The 22,486-nt window shown below is 43.1% G+C and overlaps 2 protein-coding genes across 5 annotated transcripts; both read right to left on the minus strand.

The window, feature by feature from the left end:
- Positions 1-4,014: 4,014 nt before the first annotated feature.
- On the minus strand, positions 4,015-10,564 carry LOC139538778 (cytochrome c oxidase copper chaperone-like). The gene is made up of 4 exons (XM_071341200.1): positions 10,361-10,564; positions 9,636-9,759; positions 7,968-8,077; positions 4,015-5,866 (listed from the first exon to the last, which is right to left on the minus strand). Exons 2-3 carry the CDS (start codon positions 9,749-9,751, stop codon positions 7,993-7,995), a joined length of 201 nt encoding a protein of 66 aa, XP_071197301.1. The 5' UTR covers positions 9,752-9,759; positions 10,361-10,564; the 3' UTR covers positions 4,015-5,866; positions 7,968-7,992.
- A 3,294-nt stretch (positions 10,565-13,858) lies between these two features.
- LOC139538779 (uncharacterized) lies at positions 13,859-17,592 on the minus strand. Of its 4 annotated transcripts, XM_071341205.1 has the most exons (10): positions 16,843-17,592; positions 16,579-16,755; positions 16,427-16,488; positions 16,258-16,344; positions 16,129-16,170; positions 15,887-16,060; positions 15,772-15,807; positions 15,119-15,673; positions 14,726-14,837; positions 13,859-14,631 (listed from the first exon to the last, which is right to left on the minus strand). In XM_071341205.1, the coding sequence occupies exons 1-7, from the start codon at positions 16,904-16,906 to the stop codon at positions 15,772-15,774; spliced, it is 642 nt and encodes a 213-aa protein (XP_071197306.1). In that variant the 5' UTR covers positions 16,907-17,592; the 3' UTR covers positions 13,859-14,631; positions 14,726-14,837; positions 15,119-15,673. The 4 variants fall into 4 exon arrangements, with proteins under 4 accessions (XP_071197306.1, XP_071197304.1, XP_071197303.1 ...); XM_071341203.1 differs by having other exon boundaries at positions 15,772-16,060; XM_071341202.1 differs by having other exon boundaries at positions 15,119-16,060.
- Between the last annotated feature and the right edge of the window lie 4,894 nt (positions 17,593-22,486).

Genomic DNA, 22,486 nt, shown 5'->3' on the forward strand with positions numbered 1-22,486 from the left:
TTCCTGTAGTCCACAATCATCTCCTTTGTCTTGATCACGTTGAGGGAGAGGTTGTTGTCCTGGCACCACACGGCCAGGTCTCTGACCTCCCTATAGGTTGTCTCGTTGTTGTCAGTGATCAGGTCTACCACTGTTGTGTCATCGGCAAATTTAATGATGGTGTTGGAGTCGTGCAGTCAAGAGTGAACAGGGAGTACAGGAGGGGGCTGAGCACGCACCCGAGGGGCTCCTGTGTTGAGGATCAGCGTGGCGTGTTGTTACCTACCCTTACCACCTGGGAGCGGCCCGTCAGGAAGTCCAGGATCCAGTTGCAGAGGGAGGAGTTTAGTCCCAGGGTCCTTAGCTTAATGATGAGCTTCGTCCCAGGGTCCTTAGCTTAATGATGAGCTTCGTCCCAGGGTCCTTTGCTTAATGATGAGCTTCGTGGGCACTATGGTGTTGAACGCTGAGCTGTAGTCAATTAATAGTATTCTCACATAGGTGTTCCTTCTGTCCAGGCGGGAAAGGGCAGTGTGGAGTGCAATACAGACTGCATCATCTGTGGATCTGTTGGGGAGGTATGCAAATTGGAGTGGGTCTAGGGTTTCTGGGATGATGGTGTTGATGTGAGCCATGAACAGCCTTTCAAAGCACTTCATGGCTACAGACATGAGTGCTACGGGTCGGTAGTCATTTAGGCAGGTTACCTTAGTGTTCTTGGGCACAGGCACTATGGTGGTTTGCTAAAAACATGTTGGTATTACAGACTCGGACAGGGAGAGGTTGAACATGTCAGTGAAGATACTTCTAGTTGGTCAGCGCATGCTCGCAGTACACATCCTGGTAATCCGTCTGGCCCTGCGGCCTTGTGAATGTTGACCTGTCTAAAGGTCTTACATCGGCTGCGGAGAGCATGATCACACAGTCTTCTGGTACAGCTGGTGCTCTCATGCATGTTTCAGTGTTATTTGCCTCGAAGCGAGCTATGAAGTAGTTTAGCTCGTCCGGTAGGCTCGTGTCACTGAGAAGCTCTCAGCTGTGCTTCCCTTTGTATTCTGTCATGGTTTGCAGGCCCTGCCATATCCGACGAGTGTCAGAGCCGGTGTAGTAATAACTCGATCTTAGTCCTGTATTGACATGTTGCCTGTTTGTATAACGCTCCTTGAAAGTGGCAGCTCTAGCCTTTAGCTCAGTGCGGATGCTGCCTGTAATCCATGGTTTCTGGATGGGGTATGTACGCACGGTCACTGTGTCGACGACATCGTCGATGCACTTATTGATGAAGCCAATGACAGATGTGGTGTACTCCTCAATGCCATTGGAGGAATCCCGGAACATATTCCAGTCTGTGCTAGCAAAACTGTCCTGGAGCTTAGCATCTGCGTCATCTGACCCCTTTTTAATTGATCGAGTCACTGGTGCTTCCTGCTTTAATTTTTGCTTGTAAGCAGGAATCAGGAGGATAGAATTGTAGTCAGATTTGCCAAATGGAGGGCAAGGGAAAGCTTTGTATGCATATCTGTGTGTGGAGTATAGGTGGTCCAGAGTTAATTTCCCTCTGGTTGCACATTTAACATGTTGATAGAAATTAGGTAAAACTTTTAAGTTTCCCTGCATTAAAGTCCCCGGCTACTAGGAGCGCCGCCTCTGGGTAAGCGTTTTCTTGTTTGCTTATGATGGAAACAGATCATTCAATGCTATCTTGGTGCCAGCCTCTGACTGTGGTGGTATGTAAACACCTACAAAGAATATAGATGAGAACTCTCCCGGTAGGTAATGTGGTCTGCAGCTTATCATTAGAAACTCTACCTCAGGCAAGCAATGGCTCGAGACTTCCTTAGATATCGTTCACCAACTGTTGTTTACAAAAATACATAGACCGCCGCCCTTGTCTTACCAGACGCCGCTGTTCTATCCTGCCGGTACATCGTATAACCAGCCAGCTGTATGTTGATATTAACGTCGTTCAGCCACGACTCTGTGAAGCATAGGATGTTACAGTTTTTAATGTCCTGTTGGTAGTTTAATCTTCCGAATAACTCGTCAATTTCATTGTCCAAAGATTGCATGTTTGCGAGCAGAATCAAGGGGAGTGGGGGTTTATTCGATCGCCGTCTACTGCTCAGAAGGCAGCCCGCCCTCCGGCCTCTCTTTCTCCGCCTCCTCTTCATGCAGATCACTGGGGTTGGGGCCTGTTCCCGAGGGAGCCGTATATCCTCCGCCTCGGGCTCGTCAAAGTTGTGAAAGAAGAAAAAGGATTCTGCTCGTCCGTGGTGAGTAATCGCAGTCCTGATGTCTAGAAGTTATTTTCGGTCATAACAGATGGTAGCGGCAACATTATGTACAAAAATAGTACAAAATAAGTTGCAAACAGCGCAGATAAACGAACAAAAAAACACAATCGTGTTGGGGGCACGTAAAACGTCTGCATCTGCTCCGGCGCCATTTTACAAAAACTTTTTTGTGTGCTGCCTAACCAATGCTGTGCAGGCTTACATTGGCAGATTAGGAGGAGAGTCTAAGGCATCTTCTGAAAATATATATTTTTTTTAATAGGACTAGTCCAAAAAACTAAATATTTTAGCCTATTCAGTTCAGTTTGAGAACGAGATCACGGAGAAGTAGGACCAGAGGTCAACTTGAATAGCTTGCTACAACTATCATTTATTTCATTTTAATTAGACTTTCCTAACAACAAGAGGGCTTTGTGTTGGAGCCTATTTCTTGCTATTAAAGAAATAAGAGGTAAGCCTACCTGCTTCACAGTCGAAAGCTACAGGTGTCTATTTCTATAGATTTCCTAGCAGATTCCTACACCCACCATGCACTCTTTAAATAGCCTACCTCCTTCCTGTCAGTGAAGGGCTATTCAGTTAAAACCAGGACTCGAATTGAGGGGGTATGCCATAGGCCTACCTTTTATTAAATAAAATAGCAAAAAGCACAGACCTACCCCTTGTTAGTTTCAGATTTTGAAGAAAATATTTATATAAAAGTGATCTACTGTATAACAGCGCTTTGGTCCGCAATGCTTTATGCTACAAACAAGCGGTAAAATACCTGGGAAAGACGTGACTCCAATGCATATGGGGATATCATTGTTTAGTTTCTTTGACATTGAGTCCTCAGCTATACAAGGTTACCACTTTTTTTTATCTGACAGGTGTGGCATATCAAGAAGCTGATTAAACAGCATGATCATTACACAGGTGCACCTTGTGCTGGGAACAATTAAAGGCCACTCAAATGTGCAGTTCTGTCATGCCACAGATGTCTCAAGTTGAGGGAGCGTGCAGTGAGCGTGCAATTAGGCATGCTAACTGCAGGAATGTCCACCAGAGCTGTTACCAGATAATTGAATGTTCATTGCTCTACCATAAGTAGCCTCCAACGTATTTTTAGAGAATTTGGCAGTATGTCCAACCGGCCTCACAGACCACGTGTATGGTGTTGTGTGGGCGAGCGGTTTGCTGATGTCAACGTTGCGAACAGACTGCCGTATGGTGGCGGTGAGGTTATTGTATGGGAAGGTAGGCATAAGCTACAGACAACGAACACTATTTTATTTTATCAATGGCAATTGGAATGAACAGAGATAGTGTGACCAAATCCTGAGGCCCATTGTCGTGCCATTCACCCGCCGCATTCACCTCATGTTTCAGCAGGATAATGCACGCCCCCATTTCGCAAGGATCTGTACACAATTCCTGGATGCAGAAAATGTCCCAGTTATTCCATGGCCTGCATACTCACCAGACATGTGACCCATTGAGCATGTTTGAGATGCTCTGGATCAACGTGTAAGAAAGCGTGTTCCAGTTCCCGACAATATCCAGCAACTTTGCACAGCCATTGAAGAGTCGGAGGAAATAATTCCACAGGCCACAATCAACTGCCTGATCAACTATGCGAAGTAGGGCTGACCCCAATTGTAGACTGGTCAATATGCTGTTGGTCGTGGCCTGTGCATTTGTATTTTTTGTCGAGCAGTTGCATATACAGTACCAGTCAAAAGTTTGGACCCACCTACTCATTCAAGGGTTTTCTTTATTTTTACATAGTAGAATAATAGTGAAGACATCAAAACTATGAAATAACACATATGGAATCATGTAGTAAACAAACAAAAAAAGTGTTAAACAAATCAAAAAATATTTAATATTTTAGATTCTTCAAAGTAGCCACCCTTTGCCCTGATGACAGCTTTGCACACTCTTGGCATTCTCTCAGCCCGCTTCATGAGGTAGTCACATGGAATGCATTTCTTTACTTCTTAATGCGTTTGAGCCAATTAGTTGTGTTGTGACAAGGTAGGGGGGTATACAGAAGATAGCCCTATTTGGTAAAAGAACAAGTTCATATTATAGCAAGAACAGCTCAAAAAAGCAAAGAGAGGACTCCTGGGTGGCGCAGTGGTCTAAGGCACTGCATCGCTGTGCCACCAGAGACTCTGGGTTCGAGCCCAGGCTCTGTCGCAGCCGGCCACGACCGGGAGGTCCATGGGGCGACGCACAATTGGCCTAGCGTCGTCCGGGTTAGGGAGGGTTTGGCCGGTAGGGATATCATTGTCTCATCGCGCACTAGGGACTCCTGTGGCGGGCTGGGCGCAGTGCACGCTGACCAGGTCGCTAGGTGTACGGTGTTTCCTCCGACACATTGGTGTGGCTGGCTTCCGGGTTGGATGCACGCTGTGTTAAGAAGCTTGGATTGTGTTTCGGAGGACGCATGGCTCTCGACCTTCGTCTCTCCCGAGCCCGTACGGGAGTTGTAGAGATGAGACAAGACAGTAACTTCTAACAATTGGATGGGGAGAAAAGGGGCGTAAAAAAATAAAATAATTAAAAAGCAGAGAGAAACTTTAAGACATGAAGTTCAGTCAATACAGAACATTTCAAGTGCAGTTGCAAAAACCATCACGTCGCTATGATGAAACTGGCTCTCATGAGGACTACCACAGGAAAGGAAGACCCAGAGTTACCTCTGCTGCAGAGAATAAGTTCATTAGAGTTACCATCCTCAGAAATTGCAGCCCAAATAAATGCGTCACAGAGTAACAGACATCTCAACACCAACTGTTCAGAGGAGACTGCATAAATCGGCCTTCATGGTCGAATTTCTGCAAAGAACCCACTACTAAAGGACACCCATAAGAAAAAGAGACGTGCTTGGGCTATGAAACATGAGCAATGGACATCTGTCTTTTGGTCTGATGATTTTTGGTTCCAACTGCCGTGTCTTTGTGAGACGCAGAGTAGGTGAACGGATGATATCCGCATTTGTGGTTCCCACCATGAAGCATGGAGGTGGTGGTGTGATGGTGCTTTGCTGGTGACACTGTGAGAGATTTATTTAGAATTCAACGCACACTTATACAGCATGGCTACCACAGCATTCTGCAGCATTATGCCATCCCATCTGGTTTGCGCTTGGTGGGACTACCATTAATTTTTCAACAGGACAATGACCCAACACACCTCCAGGCTGTGTAAGGGCTATTTGACCAAGAAGGAGAGTGATGGAGTGCTGCATCAGATGAATTGGCCACAATCACCCGACCTCAACCCAACTGAGATGGTTTGGGATGATATGGACCGCAGAGTGAAGGTATGTAAATGTGATTTGACTTTTTCATTTCTAATAAATTAGCAACAATTTCTAAAAATCCGTTTTTGCTTTGTCATTATGGGGTATTGTGGGTAATGTGTGTAGATTGATAAGGAAAAAGAATAATCCATTTTAGAATAAGGCTATAACGAAACAAAATGTGGGGAAAATCAAGGGGTCTGAATACTTTCCGGATGCACTGTATATACCCACTAGATGACTGATGGGGGGGGGGGTTGCTGTGTTGATGCCACCATGTCTCCATCTTGGCAATCACCCACCACTGTAAAAAAAAAAAGAAGTGTGGAAGCTATATAAATGCATGTATTAATGTCTACATTCGTTTGTGCAATATTAATTGTATTACAGACACAGGTTTAATGCATACTTTTAAATTATATTGTGAGATTATTTCTTTCCCCCCTTTTAGTATAACTTTTGGAGACTACTAATGTTACTGTGCCCACTACAACAACAAAAATACGTGAAAACTTTGTGCATGAAATAATTAATTGAAATACTGTAGAATTCCATTCATTCCTATGCCCCTACTGTGGAGTGTCATATGGCCGACCAGTGGCTTCAATGCCTCTAAATGGCCAATACATAGAATCAGCAATCCGGGGTTTATATACAGTGCCTTCTGAAAGTTCAGACCCCTTGACTTTTTCCCCATTATGTAAGGTTACAGTCTCAAGTCTTCTTGGGTATGATGCTACAAGCTTGGCACACCTGTATTTGGGGAGTTTCTCCCATTCTTCTCTGCAGATCCTCTCAAGCTCTGAAGGGTGGATGGGGAGTGTCGCTGCACAGCTATTTTCAGGGTCTCTTCAGAGATGTTCGATCGGGTTCAAGTCCAGGCTCTGGCTAGGCCACTTAAGGACATTGAGATTTGTCCCAAAGCCACTCCTGCGTTGTCTTGGCTGTGTGCTTAAGGTCGTTTTCCTGTTGGAAGGTGAACCTTCACCCAAGTCTGAGCGCTCTGGAGCAGATTTTTATCAAGGATCTCTCTGTACTTTATTCCGTTCATCTTTGCCTCAGACCTGACTAGTCTCCCAGTCCCTGCCGCTGAAAAACATCCCTACAGCATGATGCTGCCACCACCATGCTTCACCGTAGGGAAGGTGCCTGGTTTCCTCAAGATGTGACGCTTGGCATTCAGGCCAAAGTGTTCCATCTTGGTTTCATCAGACCAGAGAATCTTGTTTCTCATGGCTCTGAGAGTCCTTTAGGTGCTTTTTGGCAAACTCCAAGCGGGCTGTCATGTGCCTTTTACTGAGGAGTGGCTTCCGTCTGGCCACTCAACCATAAAGGCCTGATTGGTGGAGTGCTGCAAAGAAGGTTGTCCTTCTGGAAGGTTCTCCCATCTCCACAGAGGAACTCTAGGGCTCTGTCAGAGCGACCATGACCAAGACCCTCCCCCAATTGCACAGTTTGGCCAGGTGGCGAGCTCTAAGAAGAGTCTTGGTGGTTCCAAACTTCTTCCATTTAAGAATGATGGAGGCCACTTTGTGCTTGGGGACCGTCAATGCTGCAGAACTGTTTTGGTACTCTTCCCCAGATCTGTGCCTCGACACAACCCTGTCACGGAGCTCTACAGACAATTCTTTCGACCTTATGGCTTGGTTTTTGCTCTGACATGCACGGTCAACTGTGGGACATTATATAGAAAGGTGGGTGCCTTTCCAAATCATGTTCAATCAATTGAATTTACCACAGGTAGACTCCAATCAAGTTGTAGAAACATCAAGGATGATCAATGGAAACAGGATGCACCTGAGCTCAATTTTGAGTCTCATAGCAAAGAGTCTGAATACTTTTGTAAATAAGGTATCTTTAAAAAAATATATATCCCTTTGCAAAAATGTCTAAAAATATGTTTTCACTTTGTCATTATGGGCTAGTGTGTGTAGATTGCTGAGGATTTTTTGTATTTAAAAAAAATCAATTTTAGATTAAGGCTGTAACGTAACAAAATGTGGAAAAAATCAAAGGGTCTGAATACTTTCCGAAGGCACTGTTCATCATTGGTTATTCCCCATCATTTGCCACTTGGTCAATGAGCATCATCACCAGCTTTCCTTTGTTGTACCTTACTCAAACTGTTGTGATTACCAGCTGAGAAAGTTTTGGGAGTTGATTTATTCCTGGCTCAGTTTGTGTCTGAGCAGTGTTTTAACATCATCCTAAAATCTACTCAGAGTTGTTCTTGTCTGAAAACTGGCTTTAACAGGATTTCTAGGACGTTTGAGCCATTTTGAGGATACGGGACACATCTCGGGCAGAATGTTATTTTCACAACATAGGCACTACAAGTGAGGCTAAATTAATACTCGAGCTGTGCGTCACGACATGCAAGATCAATAGACATATTTGAGACTCACCGACCACTTATTATATGGAGTTATATTAAATCTTGAATCCAAGCGCCCTCATACAATCCTTATGTGCCTCGATGAGATCTGTGCAACTTTCTTCACCCTTCTCAATGATGCTGAAACAGAGGAAATTGTCATCAGCAACTGCATCAGTGGAAGCTCCTCAGAGAAGTAAGGGGAGGACCATCCTCCTCAGTGAATTTCATTAAAAAAAAAAAATCTTGAAAAAGTTATCCTTTTTAGATAAAACTATACTAATTATATTAACGTCACCAAATAATAGATTAAAACACACTGTTTTGCAATGAAGGTCTACAGTAGCCTCAACAGCACTCTGTAGGGTAGCACCATGGTGTAGCCGGAGGACAGCTAGCTTCCGTCCTCCTCTGGATACATTGACTTCAATACAAAACCTAGGAGGCTATTGGTTCTCACCCCCCTCCATAGACTTACACAGTAATTATGACAACTTCCAGAGGATGTCCTCCAACCAATCAGAGCTCTTGCAGCATGAACTGACATGTTGTCCACCCAATCAAAGGATCAGAGAAAAAATCTAGTACTGAAAGCATAAGCTACAGCTAGCTAGCACTGCAGTGCACAAAATGTGGTGAGTAGTTGACTCAAAGAGAGAGAAATACAATTTTTGAGTTAACAAATGTGTTTCTTCAAAAATGAAGGAGTTTTTTTTATCACTTTCAGTTTCACTTACTTAGCAAGCAAATGCTATGTTAGCTAGCTGGCTATGACTATCCAACACAACACTGGAAGTCTACCAAGTAGAGCTGTTCTTGGTTTTATTAATTTATTGCCACCGGGGCCCGCCAGTGTAACTGCTTACTGACTATACACTAACGTTACTGCATGATTGTAGAGGGTTTAGTAACGCATTAGGTCTATTAGCTATGTTGACTAGGACTTTACTTTAGCTAATATGGGGACAACGATGTAGGCTGCACGTAGCGGTTATGACATGGTTTGGCTTGTAAATGTTTTTTCACCTGGTCACATACAGCTGATGTGTTGTTCATTGAAGTTCACAAACGAAGGGAAAAGGTGATAGGAGTAGAGTACATAGAGGCAAGAATGAATACAACGTGGCTGCTATGAAAGTTAACTGTGTTTATGCGTGATCAGGGGTGTATTCATTCCTCTGATTCTTTTGAAAAACGTTTCTTAAACGGAAGAAAACAAAACAGGGATAAAAATACTCATTTGTCCAATAGAAACTCTTGTTTGCAACTGTTGGACTAATGATTACACCCTAGATAATCTAGAAGCAGGCAAGAGTGTGCAAGGCGGTATTGAATGTGTCACTGTCTGTCCGTGTGTCACTATCATCTCAAATTTCTCTCTCAACCGGTGTACGTTGTAAACTTTCCTTCATAAGCCAGGTTGTAGCAACCTCATGATGGGTATAGGGAAAATTTGAGTATCATGTAGTTGCCTAAACCTATTGATGTTACATTGAACTGGGTGAATGGAATATGAATGACAGTCATCCAACATGATGTAATAGAAATAATCCCATGCTCGTGTAAAAACAAAATCGTCCTCCCTCATCATAAACGGCACAGACCGCCACTGAACTGCATACTCCAGAGGAGACAGTCCACGAGAAACTTTCACTTTACAAGTATAATGCAATTCAAGTTCCAATACATGTAAGCCTACCAAACATCCCTGACTTTCTTCGTCTCAGGGCACGCACAACAGGGTTTCAGTGGTTTCTTCTCTGTGCCCTCATTGGCCCTCAATGGCCCGACGCTGGCAGCAGACATGGAGGACATTTTTCAGCCTGTAAAATAAACAGTGTAAGCGATTAGCTGCATGGCATCATCATAAAACGGTCAATGTTCTCTCGTATCCTTGGAACGTCCCTACCCCTAACCATATTAAGCGTCAACTTCAAAATTGGGTAGGGATGTCCCAAGGATCCCGGATAGAACGGACCATCATAGAATGCAGAGTGAAAATGGAGCCAACTTTACACGAGAAGATACTCTGCTAACGTTACATGTGTTACAAAGTAACAGTTCCTAATATATTTGCTAGCTTCCCAAATTGATGGCAACATTGTGATTGTAGGTAGTTATTTAACTAAAGACAAACACAGTTTCCTATAGCTGATGTCACATTATAGGTAACTTAATATCACGTAGAAATTCAACTTGCAAACCCATAGTTAGCCATCTGCTAGAACCAAAACTATATGTCTAGGCTAGTTATCTAGCTAACGTTAGCTAACATACAAAGCTATATTTTCGAAAAACATTAGCTTGTAATACTGTATGTCAAGATCACTCGTACTGGATTATTTAAGAGCAGAGCACAATTAAACATTCAGTAGAGAAGATATTTAACAACACACTAGCGAAAATAATCCTTATGTAACATACTTAGCTAGCTGTTATGCCTTCATGCGCATGGATGCCGATTTATGTGTGTCCTTCCTTATACAACACGGTGTAGCCAGGTATGTTTTTGATGGTTACGCTAAGATTTCTGGGACATTACATTTTAATTTCCAAGCTGCAACAAATTGACAAGTGTAAGTCATTCCACTCATCTTTGCTTCTACCAGGGGCGCAACTTTCACCGGGTTGGGGGGGGGGGGGGGGGGTGCATGATGCCCCCACATTCTGAAATTGCATATTTGTCCCCCCCAGTTTTATCATTGCACTGTGATACACAACGCAGCACCCGTGTGCTTTAGGACCATCAAATCAAATGTTATTGGTCACATACACATGGTTAGCAGATGTTACTGTGGGTGTAGCGAAATGCTTGTGTTCCTAGCTCCAACAGTGCAGTAGTATCTAACAATTTACAACAATACACACAAATCTAAAGTAAAATAATGGAATTAGGAAATATATAAATATTAGGACGAGCAATGTCAGAGTGGCATTGACTAAAATACAGTAGAATAGAATACAGTATATACATAGAAATTAGTAAAGCAGTACGGTATATAAACATTATTAAAGTGACTAGTGAGCCATGATTAAAGTGACCAGTTATACCATGTCTATGTATATGGGGCAGGGTTGAGTAAACGGGTGGTAGCCGGCTAATGATGGCTATTTAACAGTCTGATGGCCTTGACACAGAAGCTGTTTTTGAGTCTCCCGGTCCCAGCTTTGATGCACCTGTACTGACCTAGCCTTCTGGATGGTAGTGGGGTGAACAGGCCGTGGCTCGGGCGGTTGATATCCTTGATGATCTTTTTGGCCTTCCTGTGACATCGGGTGCTGTAGGTGTCCTGGAGGGCAGGCAGTGTGCATTGGGCAGACCGCACCACCCTCTGGAGAGCTCTGCAGTTGCGGGCACTGCAGTTGCCGTACCAGGCGGTGATACAGCCCGACAGGATGCTCTCAATTGTGCATCTGTAAAAGTTTTTGAGGGTCTTAGGGGTCAAGACAAATTTCTTCAGACTCATGATGTTGAAGAGTCGCTGTTGAGGGTGGACCATTTCAGATTGTCAGTGATGTGTACGCCGATGAACTTGAAGCTTTTCACCTCCTCCACTGCGGTCCCGTCGATGTGTATAGGGGCGTGCTCTCTCTGCTGTCTCCTGAAGTCCACGATCAGCTCCTTTGTTTTGTTGACGTTGAGTGAGAGGTTATTTTCCTGCCACCACTCCACCAGGGCCCTCACCTACTCCCTGTAGGCTGTCTCGTCATTGTTGATCTTCAGGCCTACTACGGTTGTGTTGTCTGCAAACTTAATAATTGATTTGGGGGTCTGCGTTGTCACGCAGTCATGGGTGAACAGAGACTACATGAGGGGGCTGACCATGCACCCTTGTGGGGCCTCTGTGATGAGGATCAGTGAAGTGAAGGTGTTGTTTCCTATCTTCACCACCTGGGGGCGACCCATTCGGAAGTCCAGGACCCAGTTGCACAGGGTGGGGTTCAGACCCAGGGCCCCAAGCTTAATGATGAGCTTGGAGGGTACTATGGTGTTGAAGGCTGAGCTATAGTCAATGAACAGCATTCTTACATAGGTATTCCTCTTGTCCAGATGGAATACGGCAGTGTGCAGGCGATTGCATTGTCTGTGGATCTATTGGGGTGGTATACAAATTCAAAATCAAATCAAATTTTATTGGTCACATACACATGGTTAGCAGATGTTAATACGAGTGTAGCGAAATGCTTGTGCTTCTTGTTCCGACCATGCAGTAATATCTAACAAGTAATCTAACAATTAAACAACAACTACCTTTAACACACAAGTGTGAAGGAATGAATAAGAATATGTACATATAAATATATGGATGAGCGATGGCCGAACGGCATAGGCAAGATGCAGTAGATGGTATAGAGTACAGTATATACAGTGGGGGGGGGAAGTATTTAGTCAGCCACCAATTGTGCAAGTTCTCCCACTTAAAAAGATGAGAGAGGCCTGTAATTTTCATCATAGGTACACTTCAACTATGACAGACAAAATGAGGAAAAAAAATCCAGAAAATCACATTGTAGGATTTTTAATTTATTTATTTGCAAATTATGGTGGAAAATAAGTATTTGGTCAATAACAAAAGTTTATCTCAATACTTTGTTATATACCCTTTGTTGGCAATGACAGAGGTCAAACGTTTTCTGTAAGTCTTCACAAGGTTTTCACACACTGTTGCTGGTATTTTGGCCCATTCCTCCATGCAGATCTCCTCGTATTTAAATTACTGAATCATAAAAGAGACAGTTACCTAAATCTAATGAATTCTAAATAATAACGGAGAGATAATTGCGATAGAGTTGTGCCCATCGAAATGTGTTTTTATTCTTATGGATTGACTGATGTAGGTTATACATTTTGGTGAGTTACATATTACTTTTAAGGCTGGAACAATTCATAAGGGTTTAGCTGAAAGAAGGGACAGTTGTAAAGTTTGGTTTTAAATAGTAGGATAGCGGTAAGGCAGAACGTTGTTGGAGGAGAAGTTATATTTCTGTCCACGGGTAAGAAGAGGACAGTTAGTCGCGCTCACTGGGCTATATTTGGCTGTAAGAGATTCAGGTCTGAATAGTTGAATCGTAAAAGTTTTGTGATAGTTCCCGGTTATTGATTTTTGGTTTGATTGTTTAGGTAACACCAGTGAATTTGAACAGGAAGTTAATGTATTCTAAACATTATAATCTGTTTCCATTACGTGGAACCATGGGCCTGTTGCACAAAACTAGGATAAGGGATTAAGCCAGGATATCTTGGTGATCCTGGCTCAATTGATCCGTAATCCGGTTGCACTAAAGATGGATAGGGGGCAGGAGGATATGTTATGGTATAAATTACCATGGAGATTTATTCTGTGGAGCTAGCCTGCTCCAGACCAGGCTAAATTCCAGGATCTATTTAATCTCATCCCTAATGTCAGTCAGCAGTCACCACAAATGGAAACCAATAGTTATTTCACTGCTCACTATACATTGTTATCACATATAACTAGACCCACTGTTATTATTTAAACGTTTGTGATCATTAATTTCAATGATTTTGGATAAAAAATGATTTTTAGAGGATGTTGCTATCATTAGATAATTTACAGTTTCCCATAGACTATAAGGCTATATATAAAATGATAGAATATTAGGGCCACAGAGGGGAAAAAAACACAAGTCATAATATTGTAACCAGTTGTTTTAAAGGAGGACAGTTGTTAAAATGACAGATGTGGGGCATTTCGTGAAATTGTACTTCAGTATGGTTTCATAAACAAAGACATGCTGATGTGCCAGAATATTAAGTATCACATTGTCATAAGTATCAAAACTGTAAAAACAATATGTAGCTTTTCTGCAGAAAGAACCAGCCTCATAAATTTATGACTTTATCCTTTTTCTTCAGTGTGGCCCTAGTACTCTGTCATATAAACAAATACACATTCCATATGAATATAAAAACACAATGTGTAACATTATGTTCCTTTATTGAATAAGGACAAAACAAAGCAGGTAAACCATCAGCTCCTTTCGAAACTGAAGTCACAGTGACTCTACAAGATGGAAAGCACAGAATCCAAGCATATTATACAAAATGATACATACACATTCAAAGGTCTGTATATAACACACCCTGCATGTCTGCACACTAAAATAAATGCAGGACAAATCCATACACATCAACTGAACAGACAAATGAATGGATGCAGTAGCCTCCCTGCAGCCTTGTATTACACACAGTATACCGCACAAACATCATAAGAGGCCAAATTCGTCAAAAAACGAACCCAAAAAAAACCAAATTCCTCTGCCACCGCAGGACATATTTAACCAAAATTGAAAGCACACATACTAACTAAAATAATTCAACACATATTGGTCCCTCAGCAGCCGACCACTGTCGTCATCAGGGAAGATTGCCGGATTGTCCCAGTCCATGGCTGGTGGCACTCTGGGGGCCCTCTCCTTCCTCAGGCAGGCCACATTGTGGAGGACAGCACAAGCCACAGTAATATCACATGCCCTAACAGGGCTGACCCTTAATTTGTGAAGGCAGTGAAAGCGTGCCTTCAGGAGGCCAAAGGTCATTTCAACTCTGGCCCTGGTCCTGGCATGGGCATGGTTGTAGGCCTGCTGTGCTTCCTGGGGGTCTGTGAAAGGTGTCAGGAGAAAAGGCTGGCAGCCATACCCCCTGTCTCCCAGCAACACACCAGAGAATTCACCTGTCAACACAAAATCTCATCATTACTACCTCATAAACACAGTGATATTCTTGACACAGCCATGATGGTTATAAATAGGGGTTGTGTGGCTTACCTTGTGATAGGCACTGATAGATTTCAGAGGCCCGAAAGATTCTGGAGTCATGGACTGAGCCAGGCCATTTTGCCACAACATTGCTGATCACACAGTCAGCATTGCAGACCATCTGAAATCATAAGATGAGGAATATTACACCAATCAATGCACATCACTGGCAATGCAGAGTGTTCGTCAATGGACAATATCAAAAAGTTATGTTCACCGGAACATTAATGCTGTGAAAGGATTTCCTATTCACAAAATCGGCCTCATGGGCACCTGAGGGGGCTTTTATCCTTATGTGTGTGCAGTCCACTGCACCAATGACATTGGGGAAACCTGTCACACAAAGTAATGAGTATCCTACTATGTGTTAACAGTTGTCCTGTAATTTGTAGATCCTCTTACCTGCAATCCTATAGAACTCCTCTTTGATGTCACAGAGTCTTCTGTGGCCAGGGAAGGAGATGAAGACATCTGCTAATGCTTTGATAGCCAGACACACACTCCTTATTGTGCGGCAAATTGTGGCCTTGTTCAGCTGTTCTGCATCCCCCACTGAGTACAGGAAGGCTCCACTAGCAAAAAAGCGCAAGGCCACACAAACCATTTGCTCCACACTCAGTGCATGGCTCCGTGCAGTGCGGTGCTTAATCCTGGGACCCAGTAGTCTGCATAGATACCTGATGCCATCTGCAGAAAACCTGTATCTTTCATATAGATGGTCATCAGGGAAGGCCAGTGGGTCCAACCGGTCCCTGAAGACCCTTTCTCGCCTGAAGGCTCTCCTCAGCACAAGTGCTTCTTCATCCACCACATCTCGCACGAATGGGCATGCCATTGTCAGAGCAGAAAGGAACACACAATTTTGGGCCTTCATATAGGCTAGTGGCCACACCTGGTGCTGGGGGGGTGGGCAAAAGAGGGCGATGCCTTATAACGATGACTTGGTTGTACTGATTGCTGGGAAAATAAAAAAAACCTTAGAAAGATGCCACCGTCCTGTGTGCTCACAATAAGAGCTCATATGTCATGGCTCACTTGACTTTACGAGAATATACCTAATTTTTATTTTGAGCTGTGTCATCTTCTTGGAGCTGGGGGAGGAAAGAAAAATAATGATTAATACATTTGTGTTACAGTTAGCATACAGTGTACATTGAAGGCATATCTCACCTCCCTCTCAAGTTTTTTTATTTCAAGGTCCAGTTTCCTAATTGTCCTCTTTTTTATTTCGGACTCCAGTGCAAGATTTTCCATCTTTTTCTTCTTGTACTGAATGTCTATGTCTGCCAGTTCTATTTGGCGCCGGAGGTGGTTGCCATACAACTTTCTGATAGCTTGTGAGCTCTGTGAACACAATACAATTAGCGCAGCTGGAATTTGGCAGGATGTGGTGTCCTTTTATTAATACGCACTATGTTGCCAGGCTGGTTTTCCCACTGTATAGCATCTGGGTCCTGTAAAAGAAATTAGATTTTTTGATTTTGATGAGGACTCCTCACCATTGTAGAGTAAATAGTACTTTCACAGTCTTAACATGATACCTCATGCCTTCTGGAATCCAGAGAGATGGTCTCCTCCTCATCATCGTCTCCATCATGTGCTGTTGCTGCTGCACTGGGGCCTTCACCCTATCACATTTAATCGGATTCATATTGAAGCTAGTAGACAAGACATGCCAGGCCTACAGTATGCCTTTGATGGAGTACTCACTGGATCAGCATCGTCTGGTGCTTGTGCTGGTGGCTCTAACAGGAACACAGTGCTGCCAGACACTGCAAGGCAATAGGTAAACCAAAGTCAGACAGTCCAAATTGATTCAATATGAATGTGGTTGTATCCCATGTAGAGATGGAAGGACATACCTTGAATGAAGCGGGTGGCATCTTGGGAGGAACCTATGCTCGTCTCTTTCCCCCCAGGGATCCCCTCTAAGACGGGCCTGCCTTTATTTAGCTCCAAGGCCATGTCCTCTGCTGGGGTAAGGTCAGCCTTTGGTGACCCACCACCCGTGCCTTGTCTGTGGGTATTCTTTTTCACTGCTAAAACAGTACAGACAATGTGTGAGCAGGCACCTTCTGGGTACAATATATGCTTGTGCTTTGTTAAATATTAGTCAGGGACCATACCATTCTGCAGAATGTTCTTGTATTTGATTTTGACCTGCTGCCATGTCCGTTTTGGCCCGTTCATGTTTAATCTACACACACACACACACACACACACACACACACATTTAATGGAGTCACACTGCAAAAAATTACTTGGTATTTTTGTCTTGTTTTCAGTAAAAATATCAAAAAATGTATCATAGCTTTATACAGTGTGATGGAGTTACTTTACACAATTTCACTCATATCTGCAGTGCATTTCAATTAAAAATTTAACCGTTTCATAATTACAGTACAACTGCATTTTTGGAGATGTGAATTAAATATTTGAATTGTAATTGTGATGTTTCAGCGGAGCGGTGAGTGTGTAATTGTGCACTACTTACGCATTCAGGTGGTCTGCAATACTTTGCCACGCTTTTTCTCTTTGCTTTATCACTGTGGCGGTGTTGCCTTTCTTCTTAATTATATCTTTTACCTCCTCGTATGCCTCCATGAGGATTTGTGCTTCCGACGGGGAAAAGTACGCGGCTCTAGTTGCCATGGTAAATCAGTTAATCTGTGATGGGGTCTATTTGAGTGAGCCGTGAGCGCGCACCTATCCAGGATTGGTTTCACCTGGCTTAATGAATCCGTGTCTGCTCATCCTGGCTTGGTCTTTGTGCAACCAATTAAGCCTGGACGCACATGTTTTGGCTTCATTGAGCTCAGCTGAGTCATTTATCCCGGATGTCTTAATTCTACTTTTGTGCAACAGGCCCCATGTCAGGTCGGTAAAGGGGATTGCAGGTTGAGTTCATTTTATTTTAAAGGGACAGTGCACGTTAATCACAGTTGTGGGTGTCTAGTGGCAGGATATTCATATCAAGCATTTTGAGAGATGGTTTGCAGACAGACCGAATGGGTTTTAATGCTGCAAAGCAAACTTGGGCTAAACTAGTCAGGTAGTAGGAATTTCATAGATTTAAAGTAAAGAATTGTATCCAAGGGTAGTGCATGCTCAATTAAGTACATATGACCATTGAGGAAATTTAAAACTAATGATTGGAGGGAGTACAATGGAATTAGAATGCTGATAAAGTGGTTTTCCTGGGAAAAGAAGGCTTCATTGTCTCTCTTTGGTGTAACGGATTTCCTCCTCCTCTTCATCCGAAGAGGAGGAGCAGGGATTCGACCAAAACGCAGCGTTGTGAAATTACATTATATTTATTTAACAAGACAAAAAACGAACTATACTTGAATAAAAACAAAATAACAAAACCGATGTAGACAGACCTGGACGTAAGAACTTACATGTAACGAAGAACGCACGAACAGGAAAAATGACTACACAAAACGAACGGACAAACAAACCGAAACAGTCCCGTGTGGCGCAACATAGACACAGACACAGGAGACAACCACCCACAACAAACAATGTGAAACCACCTACCTTAATATGGCTCTCAATCAGAGGAAACGTAAATCACCTGCCTCTAATTGAGAACCATATCAGGTCACCCATTAACCAACATAGAAACACATAACATAGACTGCCCACCCAAACTCACGCCCTGACCGACTAACACATACAAAAATAACAGAAAACAGGTCAGGAACGTGACATTTGGAAATGTTTTCTGGGGCTGTAATCTTGAAGGGAGCGATTGAGATGTTTCTACCAAATTGAAAAGGCCGGGAAATGTAATGTTTTGTTTGTTTTTAGCCTTTGGGTTTGAGGAGATTTCCTTGTTTCCTAGAGACGATGTCTTAAAGGGGTACACACATATGGAATATTAGAAGGTTTATTTTATGAGTTTTAATTAAACACGTGAATTCTTTTTCATATAGATAAATATAGCAAATGGGTAGAACACATGAGAAGACTGTTTGTTAACCAAACCGTGTGTCCAAGATTTTATGCTCTACAGGTGAATTACAGGAGAAGGTGATTCACTCAATTCAGTCCCTGAGGAGAATAGACAGGAAGCAGCCCCGTTGGGAAGGGCCATACCAAGTACTCCTGGTGACAGCCTTCGCGGTAAGAATAGCTGAAAGAGCTACCTGGGTTCATGTCACACATTACAAGAGGGTAAGACACACTGACACTGGCGAACAATCACAGAGTTAGGAGAAGAACCGAATACCAATAGGGTTCGAGGGTTACCTCTCTAACGAAGATTCCCTGACCCCGCCCTATCCTCCCTGTGTGCGTTCATAGAAATGAAAGTATGGGCTGGCCTCTAGCTGATGATATGTTCTCCGGGAAAGGGTGGGGCTTTACAGGAGTGCTGATTGGTCTGAGCTGTCTTATTGTGGGAGCCATATTCCTAATACACCATGACCCATCCGAGAATGCAGAAGGTGGTAACTTGACCCATAGTGTAGACAGTGAGGATGTTGTATTAACCAAGTATAAGAGATCACTTGATCTGGGTAAACAGGAAGTGAGAATGGAGATCGGGAAGGATGTCTCAGTTGAGTTCTATGTAGACCTAGGGTCTCTGACCCCGTGGCAGTCTAGGACTATGAGCCATTATGGAAGATATCTGTGCAGGTCCCCGTGTAGTTCATGGAAACAGGTCATAGCTCACACCGAGAGAGAGGGCTATATAAATCCAGATACCCAGTATGGAAGAAGATGGAGTATAGTGAAGGTGAGGGTTTTTGATTGTAATCCGGGGGGGGGGGGGGGGGGGGGTATTGCCTCCTCTAAAAACGTAAAGAAAGAGGATCTCGGGTTATGGTATGTTGGATTTGACCAGGTTTCGGTTGATACCCTAGTGCCATTCCGGGTAGAAGAGGTTAGGGCAGGTGATAGCTCTATAGTGCCTGCGCCACAGCAAAACCTCAGTTGACAACCATCCCCTTTCCATTTGATGGAATTGATTCACCCAGGGGAATGGCCTGTATGGTAAAGCTGTTCATGAAGGCAGGGAAGCCAGACAATGACAGTTGCCTTGATCTGCATTATCTGTATCCCCATGTGCCCATTACATCCAGACTTCCCCCTTTCACAGTTATAGGAGGAAATTATTATTGTATGGCTCGATACATCACACACGGATGGGACGTAGGGGAAGTAAGAACTTGCAATAGGACAGAGAACGTTACAACCGACAAGACAATGAGGGACCTGACTGGGGGCTTGAGTTCCGAGGACTTTAGTAAGATAAAAAGGCCTAGAGCGGATGTCTGGTGGTTGTGTGGAGGTATGAAGCTGTGGCCCAACCTGCCTACAAATTGGACCGGTATTTGTGCACTAGTGCAGTTAGGCATGCCCTTCACCCTTATCAAACACAAAGACCTAGGGCCAGGTAGAAGAGAAAGAAGGAGTGCTCCGTCAGGATCTTTTGACAATAGAGTTTACATTGATAGCATTGGAGTTCCAAGGGGGGTGCCTGATGAGTTCAAAGCTAGGAATCAGATATGGGTTGGCTTGGAATCAAGCATCTTCTGGTGGTCAACTCTCAATAAAAATGTAGATTGGATTAATTATATTTACTATAACCAACAGCGTTTCATCAACTATACTAGAGATGCGATACAAGGGTTGGTAGAACAGACAGCTGCAACTAGTTTGATGGTGTGGCAGAATAGAATAGCCTTGGATATGTTACTGGCTGAAAAAGGTGTGTGTGTGTGTGATATTCGGGGCAGAATGTTGTACCTTCATACCCGATAACACAGCTCCAGACGGATCAGTGACCAAGGCCCTGGCTGGTTTAACCACATTAGTTCACGAATTGGCAGAAAACTCTGGGGTAGATAATGCTCTAACAAATTGGTTTGATAGTGGGTTTGGGAAATGGAAAAATGTCATAATCACTGTGTTGTGGGCAACTTTCACCTGTATGAGTGTTTTGGTTCTGTGTGGATGTTGTTTGGTCCCCTGTGTGAGAGGTTTGATTACCAGGACTCTGGAGAGGTCAATGCCGCAACAGATGGTGAGGTACGGACCGATTCCGAGCTCCGGCCAGTGGGATGACGAATACAGGTCTCCAGGCCTAGTAGATGGCTCTGTTTTTTTAACTACGAGAAGCCAATGTTGGATGAGACTATTTTTGATCTTTAAGACTGTTTTAATGAAGATTGTAATAAAAACCCTAACAGGAAGAGTTAGGATACCTAATGTAGGCCTATAACAGTAATTGATGGATAAGGAATGAAAATACACATATTGGTTTTGTGAGGTTGATTTTGAGTGACATTGACAATATTAATAAAAATAGATGTGTCATTTTTTTTAGTTAATGTTTAGGCAATAATTAACAGTATTCCACCCTGTCACTGTATAACATATGGAAATGTGTTTGAATCATAGCAGACAAGGAGCTGTGGCAGACAACTTATGACCACTGTGAATCTGATAACAGGGAAGGAGGTCTCCCCACCCAGAGAGGGGAGAAACCGTTGGGCTTGCAATAGATTGTGTAACATATGGCAGGATATGATAAGCAATGTATTGGTCTGGATTATTCTTGTATACAATTGATGTATCAGTGTGTATTATTTAGTCATTAAGGGGCGATTGTTAATGGGATTTCTCTGTTAATTGAATGATTTAGAATATTCCACCCTGAAACATATACTTGTATGGAGTTGATTAGAATGTATAAAATCATAATCAATAAATGTGTAGTCCTAGTCAGAATTAGAGTAAAACAATATAGCTAATGTTTATGTCTTTTTGGTATTTTAAACACAGACTGTCTGAGCAACATTCGGTGCCGACCTGACTAGAGATTTGGGAGAGAACGGGGAGTACGTCTCAAGGTCAAGGTCTCCCTAATCTCTGTCGGCTGGATAGTGAGACAGTATGTGCGTAGTATACCTTCTGTTTGTGTGTATGTATGTGCGTAGGATATCTACTGTTTGTGTGGAAGTATGTGCGCAGCTATAAAATGGATGTCTTTGTATTCTTGACTTTAGAACGTTCCTGTGAATAAACCTTATTGACTATTTTAGCTGGGTTTCATTTCAATCAGCATCTTACAAATCCTGATTTAGCAGACTGAGCAGTTTAATTGAATTGGTTTATGAACATTGAGAACATAATTCTCGTAACACTCAGCTATCCCTATTGAGACCGCGTCTGTGCCTCGACCTAGGTTGGGCAAAATAAACATGGCGGTGTTCGCCTTAGCAATCTCACTAGAATAAAGACCTCCTCCATTCCTGACATTATTGAAAGAGATCGTGATACCTCACATCTCAAAATAGGGCTACTTAATGTTAGATCCCTCACTTCAAAGGCAGTTATAGTCAATGAACTAATCACTGATCATAATCTTGATGTGATTGGCCTGACTGAAACATGGCTTAAGCCTGATGAATTTACTGTGTTAAATGAGGCCTCACCTCCTGGTTACATTAGTGACCATATCCCCCGTGCATCCCGCAAAGGCGGAGGTTTTGCTAACATTTACGATAGCAAATTTCAATTTACAAAAAAAATTTAAATGACGTTTTCGTCTTTTGAGCTTCTAGTCATGAAATCTATGCAGCCTACTCAATCACTTTTTATAGCTACTGTTTACAGGCCTCCTGGGCCATATACAGCGTTCCTCACTGAGTTCCCTGAATTCCTATCGGACCTTGTAGTCATAGCAGATAATATTCTAATTTTTGGTGATTTTAATATTCATATGGAAAAGTCCACAGACCCACTCCAAAAGGCTTT

The sequence above is a fragment of the Salvelinus alpinus genome, chromosome 14 (assembly GCF_045679555.1).
Source record: "Salvelinus alpinus chromosome 14, SLU_Salpinus.1, whole genome shotgun sequence".
In the NCBI taxonomy this organism is placed as follows: Eukaryota; Metazoa; Chordata; class Actinopteri; order Salmoniformes; family Salmonidae; genus Salvelinus; species Salvelinus alpinus.